At 35.2% G+C, this 25,269-nt stretch overlaps 2 protein-coding genes across 5 annotated transcripts in view; both read right to left on the bottom strand.

The window, feature by feature from the left end:
- Positions 1-13,751, bottom strand: part of gukh (NHS actin remodeling regulator GUK-holder) — a 36,310-nt gene extending 22,559 nt beyond the window's left edge. The window contains exon 1 of the mRNA XM_088038404.1: positions 13,324-13,751. Within this exon, the coding sequence (XP_087894530.1) occupies positions 13,324-13,612 (289 nt within the window). The 5' untranslated portion in view covers positions 13,613-13,751. The remainder of the gene's footprint in view (positions 1-13,323) is intronic.
- Positions 13,752-16,765: 3,014 nt separating this feature from the next.
- Positions 16,766-25,269, bottom strand: part of LOC148173459 (uncharacterized) — a 33,987-nt gene continuing 25,483 nt past the window's right edge. For all 4 annotated transcript variants that reach the window (XM_088039472.1, XM_088039475.1, XM_088039474.1 and 1 more), the window contains exons 3-6: positions 21,307-21,566; positions 21,057-21,255; positions 20,892-20,998; positions 16,766-16,987 (exon numbers count right to left, since the gene is read on the bottom strand). In XM_088039472.1, coding sequence (XP_087895598.1) covers positions 16,865-16,987; positions 20,892-20,998; positions 21,057-21,255; positions 21,307-21,566 — 689 coding nt within the window. In that variant the 3' untranslated portion in view covers positions 16,766-16,864. The remainder of the gene's footprint in view (positions 16,988-20,891; positions 20,999-21,056; positions 21,256-21,306; positions 21,567-25,269) is intronic.

The raw sequence follows: 25,269 nt of genomic DNA, 5'->3' as shown, positions 1-25,269 counted from the left end.
TCGCAATTTTTTAGCTAAGTAATCGTTGTTCGATTTTCCAAAAGTCGAAAATTTGAGTGTTTCGAGAAAAATCACGACTAAAACATTGCTAAAGTTCTGAGGAGAATAAAATTGAGTTCTTTTTACTCATTTAGTACAGAATTTCACGCTAAATCCAAAACTGTCTAATTTTTTTTCGTACGTCAACAAATAACTGAGCTATCAATTATTAAACTACAGTTAAAATTTTGGGTTATCGCCAGAGGGTCAAATTTCGCATGACTATAATAATACAAACTTTCTTCGGTCGATTTCTCACTAATTTTTGGAACAAACTCGCACAATTCACTTTACGCAGAATCCAAAACTGGGCGAATTTTTCAAACACAAAAAAAATAACCGAATTAGAAACGTTTAAAGTTGCGGATTTTTAGTGCCTCCAAGTATAAACCTCGATAACTCCGAAATTAACAGAGATAGAAAGATGCGGTTTGTATACTGTTCCAATTCTTCTAACGTTTTTATGGCAGTACCACCCTTAAAAACGCTAATAATCCACACAATACCCCTCGTAAATTGCGGTTTCGACAGTCCAGAAAGGTTTTAACAGGACCGGATGCATAAAAATATTGCATCGACAAATTCTGTTCAATTCTGCTGCAGCCCAAGCAATAATATGCAACAAACTTATTTTTGATTTTCCGATTTATTTGTTTTGTGAGTCATTTTATGACAATATGACAATTTAATAGGTACCTATATGATTTATTTATACCTACATTTACACTTTTGATTCTTACTGAGTAGTAAATTCAAGATTTGGATGTTCCAAAATTTTTTTAAAATGACGAATGAGCAAAGAAACACCCACATAGTGCTTCGACTGCCTCCTTATTACTGTGTTCTGAACCCCATCAAATTAATTTGGAGCTCTCTGAAGAGATCGATTTGGAAGATGAACAAGTTTCCAAATTTAAGCTCCAACGTGGTGGACATAATTCAAACAAAAGCCGCCAAAATTGGACCCGATTTGTGGAGAAACTGTATTAAACATGTTCAACAAGTTGAGGACAGTTATGTGACGCCTAATTTTCCCAAATTTGTGATTGAATTGAAAATTTCACTGAAAGCGACAGCGATTGATTTCATTCTAATTAATAAAAAAGGACAAACATGTAATTGTGTTTATTTTAATTCCAATTTAATTCTTATTCCAAACCCGGCCCTGTCCTAAATTCGTTCTTGACCACTTTCGGGTACCTGAAAATGATTTACAATGGGGTTGCTTGCACTTTTGAGAACCCTCATAATCTTTGCGGTAATGAGGACTGTATGTTATAAAAACGTTAGAAGAATTGGAACAGAATACCATCGTTTTTCTCCTTCAGTTCTACATAAGAATTCGGTTTTAAGATTCAAAAATTTTTTTTTCCTAAATAAAAATCATTCTTTGACCAAACTTCCGCTATTGGGGCTCATTTTACGCAGAATTTCACGCAGATTCCAGATTCGAAACCGTGAGATTTCACGAATTAAACTTTGTGATTCCCACCGCTTCAACCCCTAAAGTGTATTGATGTAATATTCAAGTTTTTTATCGCAACTTATTGATTTCCTCCTCCTACACTGTCCTCGGGTTGCTGAGTATTATGACTATGTAATTCCCCCAGCAAGGGCTCATTACCTGCAATTTACGATAGCCTCTAGGGCGAATTATTTCTGCAGAACTCTTCCAACTGCGCAGAACGAACTGTTTGGCGGATTAGGCGAAAAACTGTTGCTTTCAGAGTGTGGAAGTGAACACCGATTTTTACTGCTTTTCACTTGCCGACTCATCATGTTTCCAATAATTGCTTAATCTAAAACCATCTGTCCGCTTAATTGGTTAAAACTTGAACGAATATTAATGCGGCCCAAAGACAGATGTTGAAGGAAGGGAAACGGCGATAAAATCCCATCGCTTTAATTACTACAATTGTGGGATTTCGGGTGAAAGAACGAGCTTGAAACGAATGAGCGCTTAAAACCATGTGTTTCCACCATAATGTGTATTTATCTGGGAAGACAGCGGATATCGATGTCCCCAGCAGCCCCCATAAAACGGGGAAGAATCCCGAGTTCACACCCGCACGTAAACGTAACTTGAAACCACTCGAAAATCCCATCAAAAAACCGAGTTTCGATATCATCACACATGTTTCAATTTAGACAAACAATGAGAATAATTAAGAACGCGTAAAAAAATTCTGAGGGCTTAAACCGCCATGTGGTGAACAAATCTTTCATGCCCTCAATCTGAGTCCATTGTGGCGGTGCACTGAATCCGGGCATATGTCAGATTGATTGATTTGCATGCCCCAAAACGAAATTGCCCCATTTACACGTTTCTCTCCCGTAAACGGAACACAATGCCTGCGTAACTCGAAGATAATTGAAGCAAGAGACGAAAGTTCTGACCCACTTTCTGTTGCAACTCCATGAAAGTTCAATTAACATTTGTGGCGCTTCACACGGATCTGTTTCAAGGGTGCACTTGACAATGAACCTTTGGGCAGATGTACACTTTGTATCATCATCGAAATTATCCCCCTAATTCAATTGTTACCATTTTAACAACAGTTGAAGCAATCCGAGGGCGAATAAAACGTTTAAAATCAATCGTCCATATGGGCGCGTTTCTACAACCGAAAGTTTTATCAGTTGTGCGTTCGAAGCAGACGTTTATTTTAATGATTGTACTCCTACAAGATGCATAAATTCCCGGGTATAATAGGCAATTAAACGGTTTGATACCGACATAAATATCGCGACTGGCTGCACTTCCTACTTGTGACAATGCGTTTGATAAGCGCCGAGCTTTTAGCTCGTTCGCTCCTGTTTTTATTCCCAATGAAATCGTTATTAGCCAACAAGTGTTTCCTGAAACGATAATCGCTGGGAGTTGACATTTGCATTCACTACATTCCGGCTGAAACGAGCTTTCGCTGTGAGCTTTTCGGGCGGAGGACTGTACATGATTTTTTATCACTGATCTGACTCAACTTCTGCTTGATTTTTCTGTTTGTCATTCAAGTTCCTTTCATATTGGCGATTTTGACGTTTGTCAAGTGACACTATTGACAGAAAGTGACAGGACTAGTTCAGACACTCTACAATTAAACTAAGTAAAGTTTCTTCGGTCGATTTCTCGCTTATTTTTGGAGGAAAGTTGAGCAAAATTTCCGAATCAGTTAGTAGGCAATCTTGAAGAGTCACGTGATCAGACCAGCTCAGACGATAAAAGCGCATTTTCTGCCCTTGTGAAACAAACAACCATTTCCCTTATATCAGCCGCATCGGCCGAGAATTTTTCGTCGCCTGCGGCCTAGATCTCTACCATCAGGTCAAACAATCCACGTCGAAGCAAGCAGAGATTCCCACAGAGTCAAGGGCCCGGTTAGACTACACGGGCGGGCCGACCTTCATCATGGAGCCAGTCGTGGTATTCAGGCAACGACCCAATGGGTTGAAATACCCTCCTATGTCTGGGGCATTAGGGAGATTTACTTCGCTATTTCAGGGTGTCAAGTCCTCTTTTGAGCTTTTCTCCAAATTGCACGCAAAGCTCGAATATCTTTGCGCATTAGCGAGTAATTTCACTTCGTCGCAGCATAAATATTCATTTTGCATGGCGAGTCGTAGATCATTTTGATGTTATTTTTCTGTGTTCTGAGAATGATGAGATGGAAAAAGTGTGCAGTTGCGGAAATTGCGAATTCGCCCATGCACAGTTTAACATATGAGCGGACGTTACATTGTGTATTTTAGTAATGGTGGAAGTGTTTCCGGTTAAGTCTATTTTTCGAGCGAGCCACGGAAGGCACGGATTTAGAGCTGGCGGCTCCATTGTCATTATCCAGGTAAAAATGCTCTTTTGGATTAGAGCTTGGGCCGACCACCATTCATCTTATTTTGGAGTGGTAATTTCCAATTTTTTGAGTGTCGGATTCAGACACCGAAAAATAAATAATTACGAACGATAACAAAGTTTGCGCAATTATCCACAACAGTTCAAGAGACAATTATTGGAATTTCCATACTTTCACAGCTTCCATTAAAATTGTGCTTCTTAATAAAAGGCTCGGAGCCATCGGGACATTAAAAATACATTTAAATTTCAGTAGCTTTGCTCAATGGTTTATAGACTTCAAGATTAAGAATTCTTATGAGGGAAATAAAAAGTATTTACCGAACAATACGAATAAGATGATGAATTGTTATTTATTTTACTAGGCTGTATTAGAAATGCTAAAATTTTTGGTCCATTTGAAAATAAAAATTTCTAAAAATTCGGTTTTTTACAAAAAAATTTTGTAATTTGGCACAGTTGATTAACAGGTCAAAAGTAGTAAATCCTCCAAGTTTCAGTATCTGGGGACCAAGACTGCCAAAGTTACGAATTTTTATCGAAAACGACACAAGTTTTTGGTTCGCCTGAAAATAAACATTTCTAAAAATTCGTTTCTTCATTCCAAAATTTTGTAATTTGGTGCACTTAATAAACAAGTCAAGAGTAGTAAATCCTCCAAATTCTACTGTCTGGAGTCTAAAACTGCCAAAGTTACGTTTTTTGATCGAAAACAACAGAAATTTTTGGTCCATCTGAAAATCAAAATTTCAAAAAAATCGGTTTTTTACTCCAAAATTTTGTAATTCGGCACAGGTAATAAACAAGTCAAAAGTCGTAAACCCACCAAATTTTACTCTCATGGGACCAAAACTATCAAAGTTACAAATTTTTGTTAAACGACAAATTTTTGGTTCGTCTGAAAATAAAAATTTCTAAAAATTTGGTTTTTTACATAAAAATTCTGTAATTTGGCACAGTTGATAAACAGGTCAAAACTAGTAAATGCTTCAAGTTTCACTATTTGGGGACCAAAACTGCCAAAGTTACGAATTTTTATCGAAAACCACAGAAGTTTGTGTTTCGTCTGAAAATAAAAATTTCTAAAAATTGGGTTTTTTTTCGAAAATCTTGTAATTCGGCACAGGTATTAAACAAGTCAAAAGTTGTAAAGTCCCCAAATTTTACTCTCATGAGACCAAAACTGCTAAAGTTACGAATTTTTAGCGCAAACGGCCGAAATTTTTGGTCCATCTGAAAATAAAAATTTCTAAAAATTCGATTTTTTATTCAAAAATTTTGTAGTTTGGTGTATTTAATAAACAAGTCAAGAGTAGTAAATCCTTCAAATTTTACTGTCTGGAGACTAAAATTGACAAAATTACGATTTTTTATCGAAAACAGAAATTTTTGGTCCATCTAAAATCAAAACTTCTAAAAATTCGGTTTTTACTCCAAAATTTTGTAATTTGGCACAGCTGATAAACAAGTCAAAAGTAGTAAAGCCACTAAATTTCACTGTCTGGGGACTAAAACTATCAGAGTTACGAATTTTTGTCAAAAACAACAGAAATTTTTAGTTTGCCTGAAAATAAAAATTTCTAAAAATACGGTTTTTTGCTTTAAAATTTTGTAATTTAGCACAGTTGATAAGCAAGTTAAAAGTAGTAAATCCTCCAAATTTTACTGCCTGGGAACCAAAATTGTCGAAGTTCCAAAATAATTCTCGCCTCAATTTAACATTTATGAAACAAATAAATCCCTAGAAAGTTGTAGTGCCAAGTGAAGTGACAAAATCTGAGTAAAAAGTGGAACTATTGCCACACACTAAAAACAAACCAACAGCTGACAATAAGAAAATTAGAGCACTAAACTTGAGCATCCGGCCTCCTTAATGACCACAATTATGAAAACCCAGTCCGTCATACACACGTGAATGATCTCATGTGTACTTCTCTAATTAATTTCCATCTTGGAAGCAGTCACTCCAATGTCCTTATTAATTTATCAATTTGTCACGATGAAAGCGAACGTTATAACTAAGCAGCGACATTCTTTCAAATCAGATCGCCTGCTAGACGACCGTTGCGAGCTCTTTGCATGTCGACGAAACCGGAAAGCAGAAGGCCCACGTTGTCTAACCGTCATTGGGGTGAGAGGAAACGTCACGTGACGACGACAGCTGATTCTTTGGGGTGTAAAAATATCGAGAGTTATTTCCAACCGTACGGAAGAGTGTTCAAATCCACCTGGACGGAATGAAATGGGCAAATAAGGAAGACCTGGCGCTGCGGAGTGATAATTTTTGAGTAAACACAACGAATTCCTTCCTTCATTACACGCAGGTCGTAAAAGTGGTGTGAATACAATTTCTTCGGTTTGGCTCCACTGGTCGTTGTTTACGTGTTACGTGTGGAAGCGAAAAAAAGTTTTATTTCTTTTAGTTTTTTAATGTTGCAAACTTGTACCTTTTTACTTATTACTTTTATCGGTTTTATACACAAACTTTTTAAGAGGCACCACTTCTTTCCTTATCGGAGGGATTTTATGGGAGTTGTGCCGGCGTGTTTGTGAATCTAAGACTTGAAAGGCCTTTTTCAGATAAGTTAAAACATGTTTCAGGATGTTGAGCGTACAATCGCTCTGCTGTATCAATTTGAGTTATGTCAACACAGAGACACTTTGCAAAATTTCCGGCGATTTTCTCACCTCAAAAAGTGGGCACGCACCAACAGATTTTAGTACGGGTTAAATTATTAATTGTATTTAACTGTCGTAGCTCAGGTGTTTGTTGTCGTACGTGGATTTTGAGCCCGAATTTGGAATCTGCGTGCAGTTCTGCGTAAAACGAGTATTAATAGTTTAAAATTGTTCAAAAATTAAGCGAGAAATCGATCAAAGTAGAGTCATTAAAATATTTTTAGAAAAAAAATTGTAACTTTAGCAGTTTTGGTCCCCAGCAGTAAAATTTGGAAGATTTACTACTCTTGACTTGTTTATCAAGTGTGCCAAGTCACGAAATTTTGAAGTGAAAAACCGAATTTTTAGAAGTAGTTTTAATTTTTGATGGACTAAAAATTTCTGCCGTTTTCTATAAAAATTCGTAACTTTACCAGTTTTGGTCCCCAGAGAGTAAAATTTGGAGTCTTTACTACTCTCGGCTCGTTTATCAAATGTGGTAAATTACAATTTTTTTGAGTAAAAAAACAAATTTTTAGAATTTTTTATTTTCAGATAAACCAAAAATTTCTGACGTTTTCGATAAAAATCCGCAACTTTGGCAGTTTTAGTCCCCAGATTGTGAAATTTGGAGGATTTATTACTATTGACTTGCTTATCAACTGTGCCAATTTACAAAATTTTTAAGCAAAAAAACAATTTTAATTTTCAGATGAACCAAAGATTTCTGTTGTCTTCAATAAAAATTCGTAACTTTGGCAGTTTTGGTCTCCAGGCAGTAACATTTGTAGACTATACAACTTTTGCCTTGTTTATCTACTGTGCCAAATTACAAAATTTTGGAGTAAAAAACCCAATTTTTAGAATTTTTTATTTTCAGATGAACCAAAAATTTCTCCCGAATTCGATAAAAATTCGTAACTTTGGCAGTTTAGGTCGCCAGCGAGTGAAATTTGAAGATTCTACTACTTTTGACTTGCTTATCAACTGTGCTAAGTTACAAAATTTTGGAGTAAAAAAACGAATTTTTAAAAATTTGTATTTTTAGATAGACCAAAAATTTCTGCCGGTTCGATAAAAATTCGTAACTTTGGCAGTTTTGGTCCCCATATTGTGAAATTTGGAAGATTTACTACTATTGACTTGCTTATCAACTGTGCCAAATTACAAAATTTTTGAGCAAAAAACCGAAACTTTAAAAATTTTTATTTTCAGATGAACCAAAAATTTCAGTCGTTTTCAATAAAAATTCGTAACTTTGGCAGTTTTGGTCTCCAGGCAGTAAAATTTGCAGACTATACAACTTTTGACTTGTTTATCTACTGTGCCAAATTACAAAATTTTGGAGTAAAAAACCCAATTATTAGAATTTTTTTATTTTCAGATGAACCAAAAATTTCTTCCGAATTCGATAAAAATTCGTAATTTTGGCAGTTTAGGTCGCCAGAGAGTGAAATTTGTATGTTCTACTACTTTTGACTTGCTTATCAACTGTGCTAAGTTACAAAATTTTGGAGTAAAAAAACAAATTTTAAAAAATTATTATTAATTAGATGGACCAAAAATTTCTGCCGGTTCGATAAAAATTCGTAACTTTGGTAGTTTTGGTCCCTAGACTGTAAAATTTGGAGGCTACACTACTTTTGACTTGTAGATGCAGAAAATGGAGCAAAATAGCCTCACATCCACCTTTTCTTAGAATCGCGTCGGTTTTGTCGCTTGAAAAAGTGAGAACGGTCTAACAAAAATTCCTTTTTTAACGCCACACCTCGTGACACCTGACATTGCATAAAATAACGGATTATCCCTGGTAATCAAACAATTTTAATTAGAACCCGTCCTTCCATATCCAACGTGTCCAGAAACTGAAGTACCCGGAAGATTTCCTCCATAATTACTCTCCATAATATATGGCCGGCACGTTTAGTGTGCATCTCGTCTTATGGCTCTTACGGTTCGCCTTCACAAATCAAATTCCGTTGAAATCGGCAGTGTTGGCACTGATAATTTCACGCAAGTTTGTCCATCGTAAATGGAACGGAAGTGCAGTTCACCTTGTGAATTACCACGCCGAAACGCCATTGAAAAGTGGACCTGTGGCTTAGAGCAGGTTGTTGGAAACGTGGACACTTTTCCTCCATGTCGATGTACCACTAAACCGTAAGAAATACCGCTCGTTTGTGCCGACCATATTTGGAAAAGATTCGAAAACCAAATATGAAACCTATGCCGGCAATGCGCGGCCATATGGTCAAATTAACTCATATTAGAGCCGTGTTGAAGTTGCACAACCTGTCTCGAAACGTGCTCAAATACAGGAACTGGCAATGAACTTGCGTGTTTTAGCGTTGGATCGATTGAGTGAGTACTTAGGGCTCAGGTGTGCTGGCACAAGCAAATGGTGGTCATTTTGCCGGGAATTCCCCGAAATGGCCCTTTGTATGGACTTCTGCCTGCAGGTGCTAGGACAGTCATAAATTCTCTTCGTATCGAGGCTTAAGGCGAGTGCCAAGACTCGTCGCTGGTCAGAATTCGAGCTGAGCTGTCACATCGGGAAGGTTGTCAAGCGGTACCTCTGTTTACAACACCCCTTACTGTGCTATCGTAAAGTGATCGTAAAATGATAAATGCTTATTTTGCCTCTGTCTGGTAGAAATACTTCTTCATGGGTAAAATAATATGAATCAAAAAAATTTATTTTAAAATTGTAAGTACATTAGTACGTTGTTCAAAAAATAATTTAACTAGTCAAATAATAAATAGATTAAAATATTATTTAATATTAGAATGCCAAACAGAAATTTTCTAAAAAAAACTAAACTTATCTGTTTTATGTTTAATTTTATTTGTTTTCAAATAGATACGTATTTGGTAAGAAGGTATACTCAAAAGATATAAAATTCATAGTATAATAATGTGTATAATATGTACATGTTAGTAAGTATTTATAAGAAAAGTGGTATTTACATAATAGGTACTTATTTACAATATTGACAATTAACTAATACATAGGTAATACAAACTCAATGACGGCAGATCGGAATAGACAATCTTTGTTTCCTAGAGTCAATTAATTCCAGCAACATGTGATCAAAATAAAACTTAATCAATTTTGGTTCCATTTTTTTTCCAAAAAGTTGTGTCTTCATAAATATATTCATATTTCATATCACTTTCTTGTCCAAACCAAACACCCAGAATACACATTTTTTTTCGTGTTATTCTTAACTGCCCTTGGATTTGGTAATACCAATTATGATTTAAATTTACAATGTATGTTCCATTTTTTTCTAGTTACCAGAAGTCAACCTTTTTATTCTCCCAAAAAAAATTTATATTGTTCTGAAAGGAACAAGATTTAGTGGGTTTTTCAGTAAAAGTTGAACCGGCCGGCGGCAAAATGAAAGAAATTGTCATCACCTAGTAAAACTCCGGTCAGTTTCTTAGATAAACTCTAATCCAATATTGCAAACATCAGGTAAATTGCATCCGGTCAGGTCGCTCCATAGAGTCATACCATTCAAAACAATTTTGTTTCATTCAACATTTTTTATTCATTGATGAACTTTTAAATTCTAGTGAAATAAGAAAAAAATAAACATAAATAATAAAATATGTAATAAGAAAAATAATAATAAATTACTATTTTATTAAATTTCATTTTCTAAATTTTACGTCCAACACCGTGAAATAGTCGAGAAATTAATTCGTGTGTCATTGAAAGACTTTAGTTGAAAACATGACTATAAATTAAATGAATTTTCATACTACATAGTTGTTTCTATAATTTCATACATCAAGCATTATGAAACTTCGATGTGCTTGTACTTATTAGCACTTTTAATAACGCTCTTCTAATTGTAACCATTTTATTATCCTCTGTGCGAAACAAGCAGGTAAAAATTTTAGAAGAAATCCCTTGATTTACAACTTCCAAAGCTGGTCAAGAAACCGCAAATGAGGGTTCGGTTATAAATCACCATAGTCGTAAATTATCTGCAGAGCTCAGAGCTTCGATTGAAAAATTTTTAGTTTATCTCACTCATAACTAGACCAATTTTAATGATATCGATTTAAATTTAGCGGGAAAGTGATTTTGAAAGTATTCTTTACTAATTCTAAGTTTAAAAATTCAGAAAAATCGGACATAAACTTCTATTCGTAAAACTACCCCTAAATTATCGAATTTTCAAGTCCTTTAACTTTTAAATTAAATGTTTTTTCCAATGTTTGATTCTTAGTTTTAGAAGAAAATATGAATACAAGCAGTTGAGAATAAGAACGAAACTGATACATGAAAAAATAAGCGAAATATTTAGACGATACTTTACATGGGATTCTCCATAAGAAAAATGTCTTGGCACTCGCCTTAACTCGATCAAAGCGCGTTCGGCAGAAGCTCCTCAAACGTTAAAACTTATCTTAATTTTTATAGCCGATGGCAGTTTAAAGCCACCGCTTCTGCTTAATGGTAAACACGGCAATGAATTTTCCTTTGAATGCCCAAAGTATCTTCACCCTAATTGCTCTTGTCGAACATGGGCGCAACGGACTAAATTATTCGCTTTGCCTCCATGCAATCCTAAAACTTTCTCTCTTGTCATTTACCTTGGTTTCATCACAGGTCAACGAATCGGAATCAGATGACGTGAGAGTGAAATTGTTATTAACATAGACAAGGTTTCTGGGAATGGAAATACTAACACCATTACTTGGATAATAACCTTTAAAATGATAGCAATTATCTCAAAGTAAGTTCAATTTACATAAAAAGCGCCGCTCATGCACAACTGTGATAGCCATTTTATTTCAAGCAGGTGGCGTTTGTTTTTAATGCGTCATTGAGATATGGAGTGTTCATAAATATCGCCAATTTTATGTTGGGTTGGCCGCTCTGGTTCTGGCAGGAATTGACTTGAAAGCTGTTTAAATCACACCAGAAAATTTTAATTTCGTTTGGCTGAAATTTTGACAGATGTCGCTTCGGGCATTTTCTTTGTGTCCACTTGGTATTACAACTTTCTAGGGATTTATTCCCACGCAGTTGGAAGAAACTGTCTTTCAGAAATCTTAAATAGGAGCGAGAATTGTGTTGTGTTCACAGCTCAAAATGTTAAAAATGCCACTGTGAAATGTCGCCAAATGTCACAAATTTTCTATAGCCAGATTTACACCAAACAATTTTTGGATATTTGTCGAAAAAAATATTTTTTCAAATCTAATTCGGTCGATTTCTCGCTTATTTTCGAAGCAAACTGAAACTGTTGGTGTTCATTTTACGTAGAATTTCACGTGGAATCCAAAACTAGGCAAATTGTTCACGTGCGTCAATAAATAACCAAATAAAAGCGTTTAAAGTTGCGTATAATAAATTTTTAGTTCCACCATGTATAAATCTCCATAACTCCGAAACTAAAGACAGATAGAAAAATGAGATTTTACCATCGTTTTTCTCGCGTTTTTTTACATAAAAACTTTAAAATTTCGAATTAGCACATTTTCGCGATAAAAATCAGAATCACAATTTAAAATTTAAAAATTCCCGAAAAAAACATTTTTCCAATTCGAATTCGATCGATTTCTCGGGTATTTTCGGACCAAATTTAAGTTATTTGTGTTCATTTAACGCAGAATCCAAAACCGGCCGAATTTTTCAAATACGTGATAAATAACCAAACTATAATAGAAGCATTTAAATTTGCGGATAGTGAATTTTTAGTTCCACCATGTATAAACCTCGAAAATTTTGAAACTAAGACATATCGAAAAATTTGATTTTTACCATCGTCTTTCTCGCGCTTTTTTGCATAAGAATCCGGTCTTAAAATCCCGAATTAATAAATTTTGACGATAAAAATCACATATTTTAGATATCCGGAAATTGGAATTTGAAAACTGACAAAAAATTATTTTTCCAAATCGAATTCGATCATTTTCTCGCTCATTTTCAGACAAAACTTAACCTATTTGCGCTCATTTAACGTAGAATTTCAAGCAAAATCCAAAACTGTGAGAATTGTTGAGATACGTCAATAAATGACCGAATTAGTAGCGTTTAAAATTGCAGATACTAAATTTTATATCCTCCATGTATAAACGTCGTTAACTCCGAAACTAATTAGGCAGATAGAAAAATGAAATTTTCACCATCGTCTTTCTCGGGCTTTTTTGCATAAGAATTCGGTCTTAAAATCCCATATTAGTAAATTTTGGCGACAAAAAGACAATTTTTGCAAATTGAATTGTCAAATTTTCAACAAGTTGTCACTAGATCAGTCAATGTCCACTTTTAAAACGAGAAACAGTTGAAGGTTTGCAACGCCTCCTCAGTCCAGAATTTGACTTATGGAACTTTTCGCAGTATTAGAAGTGATTGTGGAGTCAAATTCGCCGAACGCCTTGAAGGTTGGCTCGCATTACTTAACCACTTTTTGTAAATAAAGGAATTTGATCTAAATCTATAAATAATTGTGAAATATCGTCATAAATAAGTCGTATTGTTTATCTTATCTTTATTTGAATGGAAGTGCTCCATTGATGTAGACGCAGAATACTAATTGCAAAACTTCCGGTTCCAAAGAAAATTTTTCAACAACTAAAAGTCCTTGGAGCGCGTTCCTCCGCCACCACAAAATGAACAAAACCGTCTGCACGTTATTTATTTCTCCTTCGTCCACAATCGATCGCGATAAGTACGTATCCAGTAAATCCGAGAGGTATTTCAAGGCTACACCGCGCCATCATCGAAATAATTCTACCTGAGAAACGCCACTACTTACGAACTGTAACCTTCTTCGGATCAAAATCCGCCACTTTTCCCTCCACAGCCTCGATCTTCACCTTTAGACCTTCGGCTCTCTTGTTGATCTCCTTGAGCTGGTTGCCGAGCTCGGCGAAGATGTCATCGGCCACCAGCACCAGCGACGCCAACTGCCGCAGCGCGTTGCTGAGGGTGTTGTTGGTGACGGCCTCCAACTCGTCATCGTCCACCAGCGGCTTGCCCTCCTCGTCCCATAGGGACGTCCGGCTGAGGAACTTCGGCTCGACCACGCGTTGCACGAACGGCATTTTCACAACGAACTGCACATTTTCACTCGCGCACCATCACATTCTTTGGACGCGCCGGAACGAACGCGCGGCTCTTTACCGTCCGATGGCCGGCAAACAAATGCACGAGGCTGCGGGTGCTTTGCCGGCCACGCTTGGGTTTCCCGCTGATGGGGCTTTTGAATGCGGGGAAGAGTGCGCAGGAGCGAGGAAAATAAAAGATGAGAGCGCCATCTAGTGGGCAGAAGCAACACTACAAGGACGATAAGGTAGGACGCTGCGAGGGTTTGGAAGGACAATGAGCGGCGCGATGTTTAAACCGCGATATCTCGCTTATTTTCAGGGAAAATTGCAACTGTTGAAGCTCATTTTACGCAGAATTTCATGCGAAATCCACAACTAAGCGATATTTTTACGCGCGTCAATAAATAACTGAGGTAGAAGCGTTTAAAGTTGCAGATCCTAAAAAATTGTACAAAAAAAATACGAATTTGAGAAATTTTAGTGCTACCGGTATGAAATTTGGGAAAATTACTAGTTTTTGATCGTTTATTAACTCTGCCAAATTGCAATATTGTAAGTCGAAAGACACAATTAGTTACCACTCTTGCCAACTGTCACGTTTAGGAAATTCAGTTTCCGCCAACCTCATAACATATTTCTTACAGGGCGAAGCAAAAAACGACATTATGGCACAAAGTTTATTAACAAAGCAACATTATTTTACACATATACAATATATCATATATTTATACATAATTATTATATGCGATAATATATAAAATAAAATCTTGTTATAAATTTCGAATAAACATTATTGTTCCCTTATAACAATATTTTATGATATTCAACAGGGTGATATTGATTCTGATATTTCACGATAAATTCGTAAAAGTTATTGATTAATCAGTTAAGCCCATTATCATACTTAAAATTAACTAAAGAAGAAAGCGTCAACGAACCCTGTAACATTTTAACATGGAATAGTTAATTTCATTATGCTATTTAGACAGACATCTTCACATATAAACAACCATCTTCGTTACTTTAACAATTTATACACACTTATAAATTCCATAGGGCGCTAGAGATGTGTTCTGCATTTAGAGCAACTTTGTACTTTCCTTGTATAATAAAGTGAAACTTTAACAACTGCACAGACACATCTTTAAAACAAAACAGCGTCGCCTATGTCTACTATCGAACATTTAGTTATCGAAAACATTCACTCTAACTACTTTCTTAAAGCTATTACTAGCGTCAGCTCCGACAAGGTTCAAACCAAACTTTAACTAACTAACTAACAAATTGGTGTTTTAGACGATTTTTCAAACGCGCGGTCTAATTTAACTAATATGTACTACGTAATTTACAAGAACACACCACAAAATTTACACGTTAAATGCAATCTGGCACGCTGAGTTTTCACTTTTTAAGGGTGGTACCAAAACTAAGTTTTTAGAATTTAGGTTGGTACTATTGTGGTCCATTTTGGCACACACGAGGACATGAAAACACTCAAACAAAATGGTGGATGCGCCACACTAAACATCAGTGACGCAAGAATGTGTTGCAAGTGTTCATTTTGTCAGTTATTTGTCTGTTTGACGTTGGCATCTTGACGAATTAGTTTTGGAGATTTTGAGATGACAGGTTAACATCATTTTCCCCCAGAATTTAACACATTTTGAAAGTTTAACGTCGCTTGTCACTTATGTTTAGTTCACAAAACTATTATTTTTAGAGTAGACTTTGAGAAAATTTGACAGTACTTTGACATTTGTCATGCATGGCCTACCCTAAACAAAAATTTATGGCTCACTTGATTTAATTAATTGATTAATTAATTAATTAGGTACACTCAAAATGAGAAAATTTGTAGCGCAAGCAATATCGTTAATCTCATACAATATTAAGATTAATCTTTGACAGAAGGCAGGTGCACAATGCTTAATCAAGGTAAGGATCGATCAATCAAAAGCTCGATTTTACCATCGGGAGTATAACTTTACATTATTCCTAAGATTAAGCGTAAATATGGTTATAAATAAAGCGATATACATATGTACCGGGTGTTCCACTAAAAATTTTATTTTTTTTCCGCTCTCCCGAAGCGTCAAACTGGATTCAGATAATGACGGATTGTGCTCTGGGGGATTCTTAATCTGCAGATATTTTTAGAATTGTATGGTATTACAGGATTGGAGAAAAAATTGAATTAAAAATGTTAAAATTCAAATTTCCCGTGCGAAAGTTTGAAGATTGTGTGCAAATCTCCAATTTTAAGTACCACCAACTTCGAAATTTCGAATACCCTAATCGTAAATTAACTAAAGAGGAGCTCATTCCTATCAGCCCTCTCTCATGTCAAAATTTTCGAAAATTTGTGGGTGTAAATCAGGCTCTCAACTCTTTACGGAGAACATTAAATTAGGGAAATTGAACAAAACGATTAACTTCCCTGCTTGCCACAGTTGCGTCAAGGTCAAACGCGTTTGGTGTCAACTTCTACCGATAAAAATCACTAAGAGTCCTGCCAACTTAACTTCATTTTTTGGACGAATCGAAATGTTTCAGTAGTTCAATCTGAAGCTTGTAGTTCGAGTAGTTTTAGTGCTACAGCATTGAAATTTGGGGAGGACACTCCTCCAAGCTTGACAATTAACTGTGCTAAATTACTAAACTATCGAGCCAACGAGACCAATTTTAGAATTTTTCATTTTTAGGACAAATCAAAATGTTTCAATAGTTCAATTTGAAGCTTGTATTTTGAATAGTTTTAGTGCTTCAGCTATGAAATTTGGGGAGGACACTATTCCAAGCCTGACGGTTAAAATCAAGTTCGGAGGTTCTGGAGGGCGGGAAAAAAATAAAATTCAAACTGCAACACCGTTAAAAATGAACAATTTCCGTAGTCCGCAACAAAACGTCATTAGCTCGAGATTGTTGTTCGGCCCAGAGAGTTATTGATTTCCGGTGGAAAGAATGAGATCAAAGCCAAACGCCTTAATTAAATATTTCAGTCTTCAGGTATTCTTTACAAAACGAACCCCTTTTGAATTGTTAAGAAAACAGTTCATGATGATCCCAAATAACTTCCAACTTAAAAAAAGAGTTCGCGGATCCCCAGCTACTGGCAGTGAATTAGAAGCCCCCGGATTCTCTTCCGTCGCACTTTTAACACGACAATTTCTCAACTTCCGGTTTAACAAAGTGCGAGTATTATGGTCTGAGGCTTCGACGCCGATTTCCCACCTAGGAGAACGACTTGGGCTATGCGTCCACTTCGTGGCAAACTTCCATGTAGTCGGGGTGGAGCATTATGTCTTTGATCATGTCTTTTAGCATCGTGTAGCGCAGAACCATGGGGTAGATCTTCGCATTGGTGTATTCGATCTGGAAGTATGAGAAAATGAATTGGAATTCGGATTTTCATTAGAGAAATAACAGCGCGGCTATAAGGTTAAGAGTTTGTTTTCAATTTGCAGAGTACAGTTCAAGCGAGGCTATAAAAAGTGTTGTAACCAAAACGCGTAACTTTTTATTACCGGGAGGTCAGGAATAAAGTGGTGTTTTCGCGGATGGAAATTTTTGTGTAATGATGGAATTTCATTCCGAGGACTACGAATTTCTAGTTAATTAAATGATGCTAATTTCTGTTGGTCCGTGCTCGGTTTTTGAAGTGAGAAAATTTTCGTATTTTCGCTAATTTTGGGAACACAAGAATGAAATTCGGAGGAATTACTACTTTTCACAGTCGGATTTAGTCTGCCAAATTTTAAAATTTTAAAATTTTTCAGAATTTTTTGTTTTAGAACGAAATGAAAATTTCCAATATTCCGTCTTAAATTTCGTATTTTCGCAAATTTTAGGACGATAAGAACGAAACTTGGAGGAATTACTCATTTTAACATGCAGATTTAGTCTGCCAAATTTCAACATTTTAGAACAAATAGAGATTTTAGAAAATTTTATTAAGAGACGAACCAAAAAATTCGCAACTTTTTTTACTAAAATTCGTATTTTTGCTAATTTTAGGAATTCAAAAGTAAAATTTGAAGGAATCACTCCTTTTAACGCGAGTATTTACTGTGCCTATTTTAAAAATTTTAGGAGAGATCGATTTTTTAGAATTTTTTGTTTTAGAGCGAAGTGAAAATTTTCAATATTTTATATAAAATTTTATATTTTCACGAATTTTGGGAATATTACAATGAAACTTGGAGGCATTACTACTTTTAACACGTATATTAAGTCTGCCAAATTTCAAAATGTTAGAACCAGAAACCGCCCCTTTTAGAATTTTTAAAAATGTATCCAAACTTTATCCAAATAAGATGTTTTCGCTCCAAAAATCAATAAATCTATTTCCCCTCGTAATCCCCCAACACAAATATGCAAAAACTCAATTATCTGTCTCTGAGCCCATCGCGTAATCCGCATTCTCATATTCATAAATTTTCGTTTAAGCCTTCAGGCTCTACATGTAGGATTTGTTTCACAAATGAACGATTTTTTATGCGTCATTGACGCATTTTCGCTCTCATATTGAATAAGCGGATGAATTGACGTTTGATGTTTATATTTCCAATGATCGATTGCCCGAAATGATCTTCCAAAAGCAAAAAGGAAATCTTTGAAACGAACGAGCGTTTATGAACGAACTAATAACGCCAACGTGTGCAATTAATTTCAATCAAATGAAAATTTTAATAGCAGGATATTGGGGTCAACCGCGGAAACTAATAATGAGCTATTATATTGCGGGTAGCCACATCGCTATCGCTATTGGGTGCTAATAATGGAATTAAATGTTTTGGGAAAAAATCGACACCACTTCCGGGTCATAACTTGAATAATACGTGAAAAAAAAATATTAGCACAGTGCGGCTCAAATAAAAAACAGACAAGAACAACATTTATTCAAACGACGCGTCTATTTAACCAGCAAAAACATACAAAGTTTGCTCAAAAAACTTGTCCATCCTGTAGTTTACAGTTCACCAAACGCTCTAGTGCGGTTATGGCTTTGACTTTTTAAATCGTTTACAGCCACCTTACCGCAAACCCCTATAAACATAATAACATTCAAATCTGCCTTGAAATGAACCGTAATAAATATTTTTACCCAGCTGGTCAGTCTTACAAATCGAAACAATGAAATTCCTCAAAGTAGCTAGCGTTTATTATTCTGATAGAGCAGTTATTTGAAATTTTAGGTACAATTACAATTATTTTTAATCATATGAATACAGGATTTTTTTTTTAAAATGATTCTTTTTCATGATAATTCATTATCAACATTAATTTATATAAAGCGATGAATGATTATAAATTATCATTAATTTTTGAAACTATATGATTTTAGACGTCTATTTATTGATTGCTATACTTAATAGAGCTGACCGATAACAATAATCAAGACACAACATTCAAAACACGTCTAGGAATTCTGGATTACCGGAAGTTTCAATGTTTTTTCGGCATATTTGATCTTTGACCCTCATAAACTGCAAAGAAAGGGCTAATGAGGGGATAAGATTTTCTTGAACAGTGGATAAAAATGGATGATATAATCTGATTATCTCAGGTATATAAACTCACCAAGACGCCAAGTTTTTGGGTCTTTCCAGTTTCTTTTATTATGTCGGTTTAAAATTAAAGTAAAAGGGCAAATGGGTGGGGGTGAGAATTTACTTTAGTGCTTACACTTTTGAAAAGAATCAGTTTCTATTAAAATTCAGCTTCGTCAACGTGTGTCTTTTCTTTTTTCTGTATTTTTTTTGGTTCCTGAGTTTCAAGTTCGAATTTCAAACAGTCTTTCTCTAGACTGACAATAGAAGATCCTTATTTTCATACCGTTTTATATACCGGGTGTTCCAGTGATTGCTGAACATAGGGAAATAACATGGGAAAATGAATTTTATTTTTTTCCTGCTCTCTCGAACCTCCAAATTGAATTTGGTCAGTGGTGGATTATTCTTTGAATGATTCTCAATCAGACTGTAATTTTTTTAATTCGATGCTTTTACGGCATTATTCAAAAAAATCAAATTAAAAACGCTTAATTTTGAATTTCCCGCCGGAATGTCGGTACATTTGAAATTGTATTTTTGAATGGAAAAAAAAAAATTTGAATATTTGTCATTGTGACAGCAGAGTTAATCACTGTGAGTCCAAACTAACCCCACTTTTTAAAGATTTGGAGATTCGTTTTGGAGGACTAACAACGATGTCTAACGTTTTAAAACTCTTGTTCTAAGCTCAAATTGTTGATTGTTGGCTATCTTGTTATAGTTTACGTGAGATAATAAGATTATTCCACAAGTTTACTGTGTCAATCAATCGAGTTATAAGATAATTATTATAATTTTATTTGTAAGTTTCATATAATTGCACTTCAAGTCGTATTTTGAGGAATTTCATTGTTTCGATTTGTAAGACTGGCCAGCTGGGTAAAAATATTTATTACGGTTAATTTCAAGGCAGATAAGACCCAACCACTTGAGGGTTATTATGTCTATGGGGGTTTACGGTAAAGTGGCAGTAAACGATTTAAAAAGTCAAAGCCATAACCGCACTAGAGCGTTTGATGAACTGTACATAATTCCCGACTCATATCCAACTGGCGAAAACTAAAAACCCTAAACATGACAGTTGGCAAGAGTGGTAACTAAACGGTCAGTTGACGTTTCTAATGTCAAAAGTTCAATTTTAAAGTTGACAACACTTCTAATTCGGTCAAAATGTCGCGTAGTTTTGTGAAATTCTGCGTAAAATGAAAACTTGATTTTCCTTTAAAAATAAGTGAGATATCAACTTGAGAACTTTGGTATACCTAGTTTTAAGTCAAGAATTTTTTCGAAAAACTTATTCTTAACTAAAAAAAGGGTTTTATTATATTCGCCTTAATTCCGGAGATATCGAGCAAAATCGTTTTCGAACGTCTAAAATTTTGGTCCTCTGGCGACAACCCAAAATTTCAAACGCCTCTGACTCAATTATTTGTTGACGTGCGAGAAAAATAAGGATATTTTTGGACTGGAAAATTGACCATCGACTTTTGAGGACATATTCTAAAGTAAAATGAGCGAGAAAAACGATGATGAAAACCGTTCCTCAAAATCTTTCGTAGTTTTGGAGCTTTGAACATTTTCCAACTCAAAATTGAATATCTGAAACTTTGATCCCTCATAACTCAGTTATTTCTAGGCGGATCTCAACGAATCTCACTTTTTTGGAATCATCGTGAAATTCTGCGTAAAATGAGCATTCAAACTACATAAAATTCGCAACTCACTTTTAATTGTCGGATGAGATTCCTCAACCCGGAGTATTTCTTTAACAGCCTATAAAGATCGTTAGTCATTTGCGTATTTTCCGCCTCAATCTGCGAAGTCGTCATATCTGCAACAAAGAATCTTGTTAACTTCAACAGTTCAACAAGAAGCAAATCCCAACTTACTCTCTAATCGTTCTATTCTCTCCCTTTTATCCTGTGCCTCCTCTGCAAGCTTCGCCGAAGTCTTCACACCTTCCCCAGACTTCTGCGTCTTTTCCATAATCGCACAGGCTCTGAGAACAAACGCAGGCACGGTTTCCTGTTTCTCCTGTTTCGGGATGTCCACCAACGTCCAGTATTGCGTCTCTAACCGTATCACTTCCTGGAATCATCCCGAAATTAGTAAAAACTCCCGAGACGCACCTCCAGGAACCTTAATCATGGCTTTAAGTAAGTTGTATCTCTGGAAGATGTTATGCACGCTCTTGCTGTCGTTATATTTCCCCATGAGCGTCACCAGCGCCTTCTTCGCCGTGTCGTACGACTCGTCCAGACGCACCCTTACCGCCCTTAGTCGCTCATTAGTTTCTATGACTTCTTCCTTTGTCTGACCGCTCGCTGTGCCCTCGTCCTTGACGTCCTGGACGATTCTACGGACGCTTTGAGTGAACTTGCCTACTAGATTCGTTGAGCCTTGAACAAAAGAATTGGCGGGTTTTAGGTGGCGGCGACGTCAGATAATTGGCAGAGGAAGGTTGGCCAACTAGATTCTAATTAGAGTATCTGTGATATGTTATCTAGAAAAAATCGGCAATTTTTAATTTCAAGTGCTTCTTTCTGCATCGTGGTCAGATAAAATACTGAGGCAAGACAGGATGTTCGTTTTAATTCATAAAATTCGTGATTTATCATTGAACTAACCGTGTAATTTCAACTTGGGCAATTAGAAAATAACGTGATCGTGAACTCGTTTCGTTCTGCAATCACAATTCGTAGTGAATGTCAATTGCAAGAGCAAATTTAGTTAGGTACTGCAGATCTGATGTTTGATCGGTTAAACGCTTCTAGTTCGGTTATTTATCGAAGTACGTAAAAATATTGAGCAATTTTGGATTCAGCGTGAAATTCTGCGTAAAATGAGCACAAATAGTTTAAGCTTGTTCCAAAAGTAAGCGAGATATTGGCAGAATTAAGCATAAAATTTCTGATGTTTTGGCAGTTTTCGTACCCAGACAGTAAAATTTAAAGGATTTACTACTTTTGACTTGTTTATCAACTGTGCCAAATTACAACATTTTGAAATAAAAACCGAATTTAAAAAAAAATAATTTTCAGATAAACCGAAAATTTCTGCCGTTTGCGATAAAAATTCGTAACTTTGGCAGTTTAGGTCGCCAAAGAGTGAAATTTTGGGGTCCTACTACTTTTGACTTGGTTATCAAGTGTGCCAAATTACAAAATTCTAAAGCAAAAAACTGAATTTTTGAAATTTTTATTTTCAGATGGGCCAAAAATTTCTCCCGTTTTCGATAAAAATTTGTAACTAAAATTTGATGGCTCCACTACTTTTGACATGTTTATCAATTGTGCTAATTACAAAATTTTGAAATAGAAACCGAATTTTTAGAAATTTGTATTTTCAGATGGACCGAAAATTTCTGCCGGTTTCGATAAAAATTCCAAACTTTGGCAGTTTTGTTCCCCTAGAGTGAAATTTGGAGGCTCTACTTCTTTTAACTTGCTTATCAACTGTGCCAAATTACAAAATTTTTTAATAAAGAATCAAATTTTTGGAAATTTTTATTTTTAGATAAGCCAAAAATTTCTCCCGTTTTCGGTAAAAATTCGTATCTTTGGCAGTTTTGGTCCCTTGATAGTAAAATTTAGAGGTTTTACTACTTTAGACCTGAAGATGCAGAAAATGAAGCGAAAACAGGTCTCACATCCACCTTTTCTTAGAAACTTTGAAAACAAACGAGATATTAAAGTTTATACATTTCGAAACTAACTTTACTATTCGCAAGTTGAAACATTTTTAATTTAGTTATTTATTGACATACATAGAAATTTTGGATTCAGCGTAAAATTCTGCGTCAAATGAGCACAAATAACTCAAGTTTGGTCCAACAATAAGCGAGATATCGAGGTTTAATCATTTCGGAACTACAAAATTTACCATACGCGACTTTAAACGCTTCTAGTTCCGTTATTAATCGACGTGCGTAAAAATATCTCATAGTTTTAGATTCTGCATGAAATTCTGCGAAAAATGAGTACAAATAGTTTTAAACTTGCTTTGAAAACAATCGAGATATTGAGGTTTAAACATTTCTCAATCGTCATTTAGCTGCGATTTTTATAGTTTGTCCTTCAATTGAAATTATCAGTGGTGTTTTAGCTACTTATTTGAATAGTTTTCGCATGATAATATTGCAGGACTGTGAATGTGGAAGTTTAACTATTGTGCGCAGTTATTTATGGCTCATTGCTTTCATGCATACGTGGAGATATGGAAGCACAAAGTTGGAAGTTTCACATTAAATTGCGCATTTCTGTAGAAAGCCAAAAATTAAAAAATCTGTTGGCAGCTCTGCACAGAGAACAACAATTTTAACATCCTCGTACAATTGAAAGTTTAACACGACCCTTCAAGGTTGTATCAAAGAGCACCAAAACGAAAAACGATTTTACTCCGATCTTGCACCATTTTCTTAGCCCAAATCTCAAGGCCTCGTTGCACCATCGCCCACTTTCTTGGGAACAGAACCGAGTCAGTGAGACGATTTCATTTACTGAGAGCTCTCATTGTCTTCCGCAAACACGAATTTCTGTCGAAAGTAAACAGGAGATAAATATTTATGAATTTGTAGTGTTACGTGTGTTACGAATTTAATCTGGCGTGTAAATATTTTATAATCTCGGCTGATTTTATGTGGAATTTTATGAATAAAAATTAATGTTTATCCGGAAATAAAACCTGTTGAATTGAATTTTTAAGCGTCCATCGGCCATGCATGAGCAAATAAGCTAAAAAGTACGTCAAAACGGTTGAATGACTTTGTTTCTTTGTTGGTTTATGTGGAGGTGATAACAGTAAGTTATTCATAATGTTTAGCGCAATTGTAATTTTCCTTCATTGTCTCTAACTGTAGAACGCAAAATATTCTAGCATTTATAGATCTATTTTTTCTTTTTCCAATTATAATCGGTCATAACTCAGTTATTTGTGGTCGGATTTAAATTTTAAGCACGGATTTGGAACCTACGCAAAATTCTGCGTAAAATGAGTAGCTTATACTTTCAGTTGGTTCAAAAAATAAGCGAGATATCGACTAAATTAAAGACATGAAACCATTTTTCGATAAAAATTCGTAACTTGGGCAGTTCAGTCTCCAGATAGTAAAATTTAGAAGAACTTTTGAGTTGTTTATCAACTTTGGAATAAAAAACACGAATTTTTAAAAAAAATTATTTTCAGATGGACCAAAAATTTTCCCCGTTTATGATAAAAATTTGTAACTTTGCCAGTTTTGGTCCCCAGAGAGTAAAATTCAAATAATTCAATTTTACTCCAAAAACAAGCGAACGTTGTCATAGTTTGTCATGAATTTTTCCGAAAAACTCAAATTTTTAACTTTCGAAAAATCTAAGAACAAATTCTTGGTCAAAAAATGACGAGAAAAACGATGGCAAAAACCATTTCTTTCGATCTGTCGTAGTTTTCGAGATATTTGGCCCTTTGGCAACAACCCAAAAATTCAAACGGCCATAACTCAGTTGTTTGTTGACGAAAATTAAAAATTCTTGCGGCTTTGGATTCAGTATGACAGTCTGCGTAAAGTGAACGAAGCATTGGCCAGAAACTGTTTTGAAGAGGTCATTTTAGGGTAAATGTTTTCAAAATAAAAACGACGTTTAATAGCTTTGAATTATACATCAGTCGAAAGAGGAGCTCAAAATCTATCTACTGGCCAAATTTGAGATCGATCGGACAAATAGTTTACGAGTTGGGGCTAAAAATAAAAAAAATGAAAACTTTTCATCGTTTGAGACGGATTTTTTTTTTCGCGAAAAATCGACTATCGAATTTTGGGCTTTTGAGAACATTTTCTAACGCAAAATGAACCGAAAAAAAGAATGGCGCAAATTTCATCTCAATATCTCAAATAGTTTCCGAGATATTTAACTTTAAAAATTAGGAAAAATAAGGAAAAATGAAAATCAACTTTCCGAAACTTCGATCGGCCATAACTCAGTTATTTGTTGTTGGATCGGAATTTCAATTCCAGATTTGGAATCTGCGGAAAATTCTACGTAAACTGATGATAATGGCTCAAGTTTACTTAAAAAAATAAGCGAGATATCGATATTAAAAAATTGGCATAGTATTAGTCAT

Source organism: Gnatocerus cornutus, chromosome 6 (genome assembly GCF_029298725.1).
Source record: "Gnatocerus cornutus isolate USDA-ARS CGAHR chromosome 6, icGnaCorn1.1, whole genome shotgun sequence".
Classification (NCBI taxonomy): Eukaryota; Metazoa; Arthropoda; class Insecta; order Coleoptera; family Tenebrionidae; genus Gnatocerus; species Gnatocerus cornutus.
The sequence above is the reverse complement of the archived record's forward strand: the minus strand, read 5'-3'. Positions and strand labels throughout refer to the sequence as shown.